Source organism: Eublepharis macularius, chromosome 4 (assembly GCF_028583425.1).
Source record: "Eublepharis macularius isolate TG4126 chromosome 4, MPM_Emac_v1.0, whole genome shotgun sequence".
Classification (NCBI taxonomy): Eukaryota; Metazoa; Chordata; class Lepidosauria; order Squamata; family Eublepharidae; genus Eublepharis; species Eublepharis macularius.
The window spans coordinates 100,504,148-100,516,794 of NC_072793.1; the positions used below are offsets into that span (position 1 = coordinate 100,504,148).

Consider the following 12,647-nt stretch of genomic DNA (forward strand, 5'->3'; position numbering starts at 1 on the left):
GCACCTACTCTTCCTGTATAAAGCTGATTGATTAGAATTTGGATATGTGGATAGTCTGATATGTTTTTCTTATTCTGTATCATTTTAATATTGATTTTATTGGGAACCATCTCAAGGGCTTGGATCAGATACATCTAAGAAATCAAAATTTAATCTGGATCTGTAGTGAAAATCCATTGTATCTTGTCTATCCAAAATTGGTAATGTGAAAATTATTTTTTCTTTGCACTATCATTTTAAAAAGCACTAACCAGTGGGTTGTATCCTTAGGTTCCCTTCCATTTAGTGAGGAATGTTCTGTTATCTGAAGGACTCCTGAAAGAGGAAGACTTCATCCATTCATGGAAGAGTCTCCTATGAACAGAAGATTCCTCACTTAAAAGAGAACCTTAGGATCTGGCCCATTAACCCCTACACACAGAACCATGGTTGAGTAATGCGTCTATTCCAATTCCCACCAATACCTCATACATATGGCGCAGGTGAAATGCCCATTCATTTCTGTGAAGTAGAAGATCTTGTATAGTAAAGTACCAGTGCAGAAAAATAATTCAAGTGTGAGCAAAGCCTAATTGTACTGTGGAGTTTTTTATTTTCCCATTTCCTATCTGAGTGGACAATTTGTTTTTGCAGCCAGAGCCTCTCCACATTATCTGTCATTGAGGATTTCTTAGCAAAGAGGCCAGTGCCTTCTCACCTAGGCTTGGATGCACAAGGAGTCCAAAACTGGGTCCGAAATGTGAATTATTACAGTAAGTATAGCACGTCCTTGCACCACTCACAACACAATCCTAAGAAGTGTTACACCCTTCTAAGCCCATTGAAGTCAATGGGCATAGAAAGGGGCAGCCCTGTTCGGATTGCACTGCTCGTGTGCTTGCTGCTGAGCTGACCTTTCTAAAGTTTTTCAGTTTTCTTCAGTTTTTCCACAATACTTCCTTTGGTTTCTTGTGGGCATGACCACGGTTTCTTTTTATGTTTCTTTTCAGGCTGATGCTTTAAAGTATTTGGAGGATGTTTGTTCAATTTGGCAGAAGTAACTGGTATTTTCTTGCCAAGTAGCCTTGATTTTAAAATTATCCATTAATATGGAGATATATTTTTGCTCTATTTGAATATCTTATAAATGGTGTCAAGCAAAGCTCAAAAGCTGCATATGATGATCAGAATAGTATGAACATATTTTTTTAATTTAAATCTTTTTATTTAATTTTGTAACCAGAACAACAACAGAACAATAACATACGTTCAACAGAGACATTATTGGGGAAATAAGTCAACTTCAACTATATACATTCAGGGTATTGGCTTTAATCCCTTTCAGGAGAGGGCCAATCACCTACCTGACGTCCCAGGACCTGGCTACAGTGATCCATGCAACGGTCACCTCCAGGCTAGATTACTGTAACTCACTCTACGCTGGGCTACCCCTGGGCCTGATCCGGAAACTACAACTGGTCCAGAATGCGGCGGCACGGGTCCTGACTGGTATACCTTACCAGTCACACATCACACCTGTCCTGCGCCAGCTGCACTGGCTTCCGGTTGAATTCCGAATCAGGTTCAAAGTGTTGGTTCTTACCTTTAAAGCCCTGATTGGGTTGGGACCGGCATATCTTCGGGACCGCCTCTCCCTGTACGTTCCCCGGAGATCGCTCCGATCAGCGAATAAATATTTACTTGTGGTCCCCAGCCCTAAGGAAGCCCGCCTCGCTTCAACCAGGGCCAGGGCCTTTTCAGTCCTGGCCCCAGCCTGGTGGAACGCTCTGTCAATGGAAACCCGGGCCCAGCGGGACATATTATCGTTCCGCCGGGCCTGTAAGACTGAGCTGTTCCGCCAGGCGTTTGGTGATTGAAGGGGGCGGTGCTATGTCGGCCTCCCACCTTTGGGGTGGGGAAGGTTCTCCCCACCACTGCACCTTGTTAATTTGTTTTATTATTTGTATATTGATTTTAGTTTTTGTTTTTATCGATTTTAACTGTTCACCGCCCAGAGCCCCTGGGGATGGGCGGTATATAAATAAATAAATAAATAAATAAATAAATATACAACAACAATTTATAATATTTAATACAACAAAGAATAAAAATGAGAAGTAGGTTGTAAGCCCTTAGATTCCAAGTATTCATAGAACAGGAACCATTTTTCCCAAAAATCTGTTCCTAGAGGGTAGTGTTCCATTTGGTATAATTTGTCAGTAATTTTCTCCATTATCAAATGATTCCAAACTTTTGCCATCCATAGATCTATGGTTGGTGGTGATTTGTCTTTCCATTTGGATGCTATTGCACTCTTGGCTGCTACTAAAATAGAATTAATAAGATCTTTTCTGATATCAGGAATTGTTGTGTGTTCCCACAATCCTAGAAAAATTATTTTCAGTGACTGCCAGATGAAGCGGTCTCTGAGACGACTAGAGCGAGTGTGGAGGCGGGGGCGCGACGAAGAGGCAAGAACATCTTATAGGACGTTTATGAAAGCCTATGAGGTGGCAGCGAAAGCAGCAAAGAGGGATTTCTTTGCTGCTTCCATTGTGTCCACTAGCTCACGCCTGGCTCAGTTATTTCAAACAGTTCGGTCCTTGGTCTCCCTCTCTCAGGGAGACCACCAAATTCTTAATTCAACGATTGGCTGCGAGGCTTTTGCGAGCTGTTTTGTGGGCAAAATCTTGTCCCTTTGCCGTGGCCTGCCGCCCACTGTTGATACAGTAAGGGAACTGGAGACCCCTTGGCCGTCTTCTGGGTCTGTATTAGATCATTTCAGGCTGCTCTCCCAGGATGAAGTTGACAGGATCCTGCAGGGGATGAGGCCAACCACCTGTCCTCTGGACCCCTGCCCATCCTGGCTGGTGAAGGCCAGCTCGGAGGGACTACGGGACCATTTGGAGGCCATTGTTAACATGTCCCTGAGCTCTAGGGTTTTTCCCAGAGCGTTAAAGGAGGCGGTGGTGCGGCCCCTCCTGAAAAAATCATCTTTGGCCCCCTCCGACCCGTCCAGTTACCGCCCAGTGTTGAACCTCCCGTTCCTGGGCAAGGTGATTGAGCTGGCGGTGGCAGTACAACTGCAGGAATTCCTGAATGATGCTGTAGTCCTGGACCCATTCCAGTCTGGCTTCCGTCTTGGCCATGGGACGGAGACGGCCTTGGTTGCCCTCACAGATGACCTCCGCAGGCATCTGGATTGAGGTGGGTCGGCACTGCTTGTGTTACTCGACCTCAGCAGCGTTTGATACGGTCGACTATGATTTGTTGGCCAGCTGCCTCGCCAACGTGGGGATTAGGGGGACAGCCTTACAGTGGCTGGTCTCCTTTCTCCAGGGTCTGGGACAGAGGGTGACGCTCGGGGGAGATCTATCGCCCCGTCACCCTTTGGTGTGCGGGGTTCCACAAGGGGCAATATTCTCCCCGATGTTATTTAACATCTATGTGCGCCCCCTTGCCCAGTTGGTGCGGAGGTTTGGGCTGGGCTGTCATCAATGCGCGGATAACACCCAGCTTTTTCTGTTGATGGATGGCCGGCCAGACACGGCCCCAGACAATCTGGCCAGAGCTCTGGAGGCTGTGACAGCATGGTTGAAACAGAGCAGGCTGAAACTGAACCTGGTGAAGACGGAGGTCCTGCAGCTGGGACAGGGGCTGCCAGATGTTGGGATCCAGCTCCCTGCCCTGGATGGCCAGTGGTGAAGAGTCTGGGCGTGCTCCTGGATGCCTCCCTGTCGATGGAGGCCCATGTCACGGCGGTTGCCAAGTCTGCATTTTTCCATCTTCATCAGATCAGGCAACTTGCCCCCTACCTGATGCTACAGTGACCCATGCAACAGTCTCCTGCAGGCTAGATTACTATAACTCACTCTATGCTGGGCTACCCCTGGGCCTGATCCAGAAACTACAACTGATCCAGAATGTGGCTGCGCGGGTCCTGATTGGTATATCCTATCAGTCACATATCACACCTGTCCTGCGCCAGCTGCACTGGCTTCCAGTTGAATTCCGAATCAGGTTCAAGGTGTTGGTTCTTACCTTTAAAGCCCTGAGCAGGTTGGGACCAGCATATCTTCGGGGACCGCCTCTCCCTGTATGTTCCCCAGAGACCGCTTTGATCAGCGGATAAATGTTTACTGGTGGTCCCCAGCCCTAAGGAAGCCAGCCTCACTTCAACCAGGGCCAGGGCCTTTTCAGTCCTGGCCCCAGCCTGGTGGAACGCTCTGTCAACGGAGACCCAGGCCCAGCAGGACATATTATCATTCTGCCGGGCTTGTAAGACAGAGCTGTTCCGCCAGGCGTTCGGTGGATGAAGGGGGCGGTGCCATGTCGGCCTCCCACCTTTGGAGTGGGATGGGTTCTCCCCACCATTGCACCTTAATGTGTCTGGTTAATTTATTTCATTGTTTACTGTATGTTGATTTTAGAATTGTTGTTTTCTTGTTTTTATTGATTTTAACTTGTTCACCGCCCAGAGCCCCTGAGGGTGGGCGGTTTATAAATTGAAATATAATAATAATAATATCATAACTTGTTATCTCTCTAATAGCGTTTAGTATTTCTGTCCAAAATTTTACAATATGGGGGCTACTCCACCAACAATGAGCAAAGGTTCCTTCTTCTTTGCAGTTTTTCCAGAAAAGAGGTGATGCTGAGGAGTAGATTAGTGATATCCTTTTGAGTGTTAGGTACCATCTGTTTATGGTTTTATAACTTTGCAATTTGGTTATTATAGTTTTAGAATTGTTTAGTCTTGACGACCATATGTATGAACATATTTTTAATAATTCCTCTTCTGATTCCCCTTGTGTAGGACTGGATGGCAGCACTTCAGCCTCTGAAAGAGAGAGATTGATCAACCAGTTCAATGACCCCGGCAACACTTCTGTATGGCTCTTCCTTCTTTCCACAAGGTGAGCTGACCACATGCTGCAAAAGTGGAATGGTGCATGGGATTGACAGGTGCATATTGGGGTTGCTTTTAGACACTCACGGCGGGCTAAACTAACCTTTCTGTGCTTGTCGTTCACACAAGTTATTATCCCAGATTAGTTTATGCCAGATAGTTAGCAGATACATCAACCTTCAAAAAACAGAGGATTCACAGATGCAGCAGAAAAGATGAATCATAAAGCCATGGCCAAGTTTTGTAAGAATTTTTTTTTCTTTTTCAGAGCTGGATGTCTGGGTGTGAATTTGATTGGCGCAAACAGAGTAGTAGTATTTGATGCTTCTTGGAACCCATGCCATGATGCTCAGGCAGTGTGTCGGGTTTATCGCTATGGGCAAATGAAGCCCTGCCACATCTATCGACTGGTTTCTGATTATACTCTGGAGAAGAAAATATATGATCGCCAGATCTCTAAGCAGGGAATGTCAGGTAGGCCAAACCTTTCATACCTCTGCGTTGGCTCTGTGTTGTTGTCTGCTGGAGTTTTAGAGTCCAGTTCTTACTTTCATTTTTAGTTGTTATATAAGTGCAGACATTTGTAAATGTCACAGTAAATGAAATGTCAGTAGAAGTACAGCATGTGCTCATAAATCAGGAGCAACAGTTTTATCCTCTTTCTTTTTAAAAAATCATTGTGTATTCTCCCTTCCTAGATCGTGTTGTAGATGATTTGAATCCGGTGTTGAACTTCACCCGGAGGGAGGTGGAGAACTTGCTGCACTTTGTGGAAGAGGAGACAGATCCTGCTCACCTTTCATTCAATTCCAGCAAGATTAAAGAATCCGTTCTACAACTGGCCTGTTTCAAGTACCCTCATCTCATCACTAAGGTACAGGGGTGTGGAGGGGAGAGAGAACCTTATTCCCATTATCTTTATTTTTAAAACCAGCTACAGAACAAACCTAAGACCATACACTGTGTTCTGGGTGTATGGTGTCACGGTGTCTGCTGTAAATACCATTAAAATGGAAGCCGTGGCTTCCTGCTCAGTTCTTGCTTGGTTGACGTTGCAGCATCATTTGGGAACTTCTCCATCAATGTTACTGAAGAAAGCAAAGCTAATTTCATTCTTCCATTTTCTCTGTTTCCCCCAATTTTCCTCCCCTTTCGTACTTGTACTTTTGTATTTGTACTTTCCCACTGTTGCATGTGCTTATGGACCAGAATTAGAATGTGCTTACATTGTAGAGCAAGTGACCTTCTATGGATAGTAGGTGTTTTCTTATTGTGAATCCTGTGCACATTGTCACAGATTCTTCATACAAAACCAGCACACAACCACTCTGCTTCCTTCAGATAACCTTGTGTGAGTGTGCTTTATTTGTTTCTGACACAATTTCTTAGACTTCAGTTACCTTGGGCCTTGCAAGATTGATCTCTCTGGGTTTTGCCCATCCAATACCACTGACAACATCTAGTCCTCCTGGTCCCAGAACCTTGCCTCCCAGATGCCAGCTTAGGTTTTGAGAATACCCTCTAGATTGAATTCTACCCCCAGATGGCCAGCTGATGGGCTATGTCTTGAAAGGACTACTGGGAATAGTACCAGTCTTGTTCCCCCTTATTGGACTCACTAATGGTGGGATGAAGAAAAAACCTGTAATCAAAGTTGAGGTTACTTCGCTTTCGTCTTTTCTTTGTCTTGCTCTCCCCATTATGGCTACCTGTATTTACCAAACCACCAGATATACCCACCGCAAAGCTTCATTCACCCCTTTGGGGCTGAATGCATCCACCTGAAGACTCCAGTCAGCAGTTCATCGAATTGCTCAAGAGTATCACCCTTATTTTCTTTCAGAGACCCAGATGCTATTGTATTTGTTTATCTCCAGTTCTGTCTGTGCCAGTGCTATTAGCACTGACCAGCTTCATTCAACTACATGTTCAGCATAACCATTTCTCTTACACTGCTGCAGCAACCACTGTTGGATCCAATACATTCTGAACAATTACACTGGAGAGGGTCAGTCTCTCGTACATGCCTCATCCTCATCAAAGGGAAATGTGGATTCAGACTCAGAAGACTGATGTGGCATTGGATTCATTGTAGTAGATCAAAGGCCTTCTTCCCTGTCAGAGCATTTGAGACTTTATTCAAAACATCAAGTAAGAATGGCAGCTTCATTGGACTTCGATACCAAACAGCAACTACCTGCTGTCAGCAACCCAGTCTTTGACCTAGTGGATTCAGAAGCATACATATCACATACTTCCTATATTGCCATCCCTTTTCTAAGTAGGCAGGGACTCCTGGGGAAAACTACTTTTCATGCCTCCTATCTCAAAAAGGTTGGAAAATATATACAAGTGCACCAAAATGAATATCCTGTCTTATTCTCGTACCCCACCCCTAATTCCATTTTGGTCTTTGGCAATGCCCCACCTTAAATCAATCTTTGACTGATGGGGCTGGCCCTCATTAGATATACACCATGGTCACTAGTCTTCGACAAATGCTGCAGGTACACAGCAGAGCAGGGATTAGATAATGCTTCCTTGGTGTTATTTTCCTGATCTTCTGTTCCAAAGGATCCCTGTACATGTTCCCTATTGTATCCCCTAGATCAAAAACTGTCTGCAAGATAATGAATAACAATGTATACTGTTTCTTTCCCTGTACTGGCCTTGTGAACCTTGGTTTCCAGAGATACTTCAGCTAGCCAAGGGAGTTGCCAGTCACCTTTCCTAGTAAGAAGCTCTCCTGTCACATGATTAGGACAAGTTACTGCATAATCAAGTTGAATATGGCAGTAGAGCATCCAACTCCACACCCTTCAGAAAAGGAAGTCCAGTACATACTTGTAAACTCTAGGAAACCCTCTGCTGCTTCCTCTTTGTAACATCTGCAGGTTAGGACTTTCTCAGTCCATTGTCTCAGTTCAAGCATATTTGTTACACCTTCATTCACAGGGTCTCAACTTCTCCTCTTTTAGTTCAACTGGCAATATCATACTGCTGGAGCAAAGTGGTTAAGTGGTTGGCCTGCAAGTCTGTACTCTGCTGGTTTGAATCTCTCTACTGCCTTGAGTAAGCCATTCCTCTCAGCCAGCTCCACAATTGTATTATGGGGATAATAATACTATATTCACCACTCTGGGCATTAATCTTTCTAGAAGGGCAGTATATAAACACACTTATTATTGTTATTGCTATTCATATGCTGCTGTTGATGGTCACTCTGTTTTTACACAACCATTGGTAAAACCGTTCTTCATAGGCGTCCTCCCCATTTCCCCCCTGTGCAATCTCTAGTTAGTACTTTCACAACTAATAAAACATCCCTTCAGACTTGGGCCATTTCTGCACATCCTTAAAGGGATGGCCCACTCATGGAAGGCTTTTCCTCTTCAGATGTCTCCGTTTTCAAAATGGTTGCATGCTGTTTGGCTTCCATTTTTTTGGGCGCCTTTTTTGGGAACGCAGTCCCCGAAAAGGCACCAACAAAACAGAAGCCAAACAGCCTGCAATCATTTTGAAAACAGACATCTGGACTGAAGGGGGAAAGCCGTCAGTATTCAGTGGGTTGGCCATCCCTTTAAGGATGTATGGAAATGGTCTCAATGTACATGCAGACTCTGCCTCCTAAGGTAAAAGTAAAAGGTAAAAGTAAAAGTCGGTTGCTGTGCCATTATGATTACGCGCGCGTGCACGCGCGCGCGCGCGTGTGTGTGTGTACTCACACACACATACTGTTTTATGGTTTTAACTGGTATCAATTATTTAATGTGTTTTAATTGTATATGGTTGTAATCCACCCAGAGCCTGCTGGTGTGAGGAGGGCAGAATATAAATCGAATAAATAAATAACATTTTTTGGTAGCCATAATTTAAAGATCAGCCTGCAAAAACTCTTGTCCTGTGTTCAGACCCACCTTATCTCCTCTTCTTTACAGAAAATAAAATTCTTGCATTTTTTTACCTAAACAAGGATCTAGTTCAGCCATTATATCACAACCCATCAACTTGTTAGCAGGGCCCTAGCTTTCTGTTTTAACAAAGTAATCCCATTTAGACAGGACACTAGCCCATAAAGATCAGTATGTTTCTCTTCAGTGCTTCTGCCTCTGATTCTCTGAACTAGCAGATCAGCCATTTTCAGATTCTTTCCAGGCCTCTGTAAGGCATCCTTTGGCAGGGCAGAGCTCAACATCTTTTGTGTCTTCACTTGTTCTCACTTTCATAAATCAGCAGGCAGGTTTCTAGGCAAGCTTTGATGGTAATCACCAGATGCTACTAGTGCTCTCTGGGAGGGTTAATATTAAATACCAGTTATTTTAAATAGTGCCTCAAGCTTCCCAAAAGTTTTATGTAAGCATTAATTGGTTACTGGCAGATATCCTGTAAGGGATTGTTGCCATCTGGTTTTACAACCTGCTTTTTTATGGTATTTTTGGTAAAGGAGTGTGCTTTAAAATAATACCTCCCTGTGTTCTGGCAACAGGAGCCTTTTCAGCATGAGTCATTGCTAATTGATCGGAAGGAACACAAGCTCACCAAGGCAGAGAAGAAAGCAGCCAAGAAGAGCTATGAGGAAGAGAAACGTGCATCCGTCCCTTATACCCGTCCATCATATGCTCAGTATTACCCAGCTAGTGACCAGAGCCTAACAAGCATACCTGCCTTCAGTCAGAGGAATTGGTGGGTACTTTGTTCCTTACCACTGTGCTAAATATTTCTGTCTATGGAGGAATGGCTAGTCTTGAGCTCCTGTTTTTTCCCCCCTTAGAATGTTTTTCCTGCTTCTTAAAATAAGGAAGAAGAGTATTGCCACTTCTTAACCACTGTGAATAATAGCAGATGATAAAGTCAAGTAAACAGATGGTTAAATGGCCAGGGTTTGCTGTTGGGTTCAGTTGTAATGTTGGAACCCACCTTCAAAGTACTGAAGTTGCCCCCCACAAGTACAGTGCATAGCAATTTGCGTTTCCTACTTGAGATGATCAGAGTACCTTTAAACAAATAATGATTTCTTGAACCTAACTCGGAAGAAATTGAAAGTTTCTGTTCTGTATGTTCCTTCTTACAGATTCTCCTCACAAGGGGTGCAATTAAAATCTGTGATTTGAGTTTCAGGTTGTATCATACAATCTAAAATAACCTCTATAGTACATAGCTTGATGGACTTGCTTAAGTGATCTTGGCGTCTAGGCATCTTTCCGAAAAGCACCTGTTCTTTGCTTGTGGAAGTGGTCTGCACATTCCCTTCCTTCTCGATTCTGGCCCCATACTGCTTCAGTTTACCCCCTGATTTCTGCACAGGTTTTTTGCCTTTAGTTTTCACTCCCCCCAACCCCTGTTTTTTTTCCTGATTCCTTTGAAACCACTTTTACCCCAATCTGCATTTGAAGCTGATTCTGAGTTGCCTTTGTTCCTCATGCATAACGTTTTTTTTGGTTTTATTTGTCCCATCCACACATCTCCAACTCACTTTTTGATGACTGAACATTCCTCATCATTGAATCATTCTTCCCTGTTTCCCCACTCCTGATTTTGTTTTCTTTTTTCAGTTATTTTTATAATGTTATATTGACCCAACAGTGTAACAATACATGCATCAGATTCTCTGAATTCCTAGCTTTAATTTTTAAAACAAGTAACTCTCTAGCCCATTCCATTGTGTAGGTAATGCATTTTTCCTTAAATCTGTGCAAGGGAAGGGGCTTGAGACTTAAAAAAAATGAAAGTAGCAATTTCAGAAAACCTGCTGCATCTGTTATTACAATAATATGTTGATCTAGTGATATGAAAGTAAGGTTTTTTTTTTAAAGTTGGCAAAAGCCTTTGTATCCTTGGGGAAGGGGGTGACCACTTCCAGCACCAGAAAAAGCGGCACAGTCTGGGGACTCTATCCCCACAGAGGTTGGTTAGGCCTGCTGGTGCTAGCCTCTGCCTCCTCGCTCTGGGTTGTCTCAGCCAGGGCCCTCTTATTTGTGCCATCAGAGTGGGGACTTAAGGGTGGGTGGTGGAGCCACTCCCCCTTAAAGGCTTTCCCATGCAAAGACTGGCAGTATGTTCATTGTCAATCTTCTTTTTAAAAATTTACCCCTTATGTCAATATAAGAATGCACAATTTTTTTAAAAAAGGCAAGGAGTGCTCTGATGCCACCAGCTTGAAAATCCTGATTATCTCAGGCACATTAGGAAGAAAATAAACCATCTCCAACTGTAAAAATGCAGAGAGAGGACAGATGTGTGGACAAACTGTACCCAGACTGATTCCAATGCTTGTGGACTGACTGCTAAGAAAATTAGGAATGTTGAGCATGTGAAAAAGTCCAAACACTGTGGCCTCGGTGGTATAGGGACTTTTGGGACGTGCTTGGTGTTAGGAAGGAACTTTCCAGGATGGTCTTCTGTTCCCTGTCACCCTGTGATTCTGTTCCATACTAACTCTTCCCTTTCTTTTCTTTCCACAGGCGACCAAGCCTCAAAGGTGAGGAGAGGCCAGTGGCTAGTGTACGTCCTGTTCAATCCACCCCCATTCCTATGATGCCTCGCCATGTCCACTTGGGCAGTATGGGTTCAGCTTCTGTTTCCAATCCTGGTATCAATTTCCCCATCAACTACCTGCAGCGAGCTGGTGTCCTTGTGCAGAAGATTGTCACCACAACAGGTCAGTTTTTTTGTATGGGGTTAGAGGAGGAGACAGGGAAGTGCTAACTGACTTACGACTAGCCAAGTGCAGCTGCTACATCTGTCACGTATGTTTAATTAGCTCTTGCCATGTGCTAATACACAAAAACGGTGCAATCTCTGGTCAGTAAGCTTTCAATTTTTTGTGAAAAATTAGAGCTGTCAGGGAAAGCATAATGATGTATACTGCCTTGAATATGAGGTTTGTTCTGTGACCCAAGTAAACCTGTGGCAGAACAGCCACATTGAACCACAAGCATTGCCCCTTCTTGCCCTTTCGGGTGTCTGGGGCTAACCAGTGGTAGTCCAAGTGTCCACTTGGCACATTACCACCCACATGGTGCTCCCCTCACCTCAGAGTGGCTTTTGCTCCTCTCTCGCACTTGCTGCCACCACTTCGGCTTTGAGGAAATTGTATATGGAGAGGGCTGAGATTCTGCACTCTCCTGGGCAGGCTGACCATCCAAGCCATGTCTTGTGCCCAGTTTCTTGCTTCTCAGCAGCTGGCTACTGCAGGGTCTGTCTTCTGCACTTACGCACCACTGGGGGATCAGCCAGTTGTTATGTGCCGTCAAGTCACATATGACATCCCTATGAATGAAAGACCTCCAAAATATCCTATCATTAACAGACTTGCTTGGATCTTGCAAACTGGAAGACGAGGCTTCTTTTATTGAGTCAATCCATCTCATTTTAGGTCTTCCTCTTTTCCTACTGCCCTCCACTTTTCCTAGCATTATTGACTTTCCCAGAGAATCTTGTCTTCTCATGATGTGACCAAAGCACGATAGCCTCAGTTTTGTCATTTTAGCTTCTAAGCAGGATTCAGGCTTGATTTGATCTAAAGCCTACTTATTTGTCTTTTTGGACATCCATGGTATCTGTAAACTCTCCTCCAGCACCACATTTCAAATGAATTAACATTATTCCTGTCAGCTTTCTTCATTGTCCAACTTTCACATCCATACACAGTAGTTGGGAATACCATAGTTTGGATTATCTTTATCTTGGTCTCCAGAGTAGAGGTGGGCATGAACCGCGAAAAAAATGAACCGTGCAGTTCGTAGTTCGTGCGTTTTCA

At 44.2% G+C, this 12,647-nt stretch overlaps 1 protein-coding gene across 6 annotated transcripts in view; it reads left to right on the top strand.

The window, feature by feature from the left end:
- RAD54L2 (RAD54 like 2) overlaps positions 1–12,647 on the top strand; it is a 131,040-nt gene that overhangs the window by 102,317 nt on the left and 16,076 nt on the right. For all 6 annotated transcript variants that reach the window (XM_054976864.1, XM_054976863.1, XM_054976862.1 and 3 more), the window contains 6 exons: positions 634–752; positions 4,796–4,895; positions 5,157–5,362; positions 5,587–5,762; positions 9,375–9,571; positions 11,350–11,546. In XM_054976864.1, the coding sequence (XP_054832839.1) occupies positions 634–752; positions 4,796–4,895; positions 5,157–5,362; positions 5,587–5,762; positions 9,375–9,571; positions 11,350–11,546 (995 nt within the window). The remainder of the gene's footprint in view (positions 1–633; positions 753–4,795; positions 4,896–5,156; positions 5,363–5,586; positions 5,763–9,374; positions 9,572–11,349; positions 11,547–12,647) is intronic.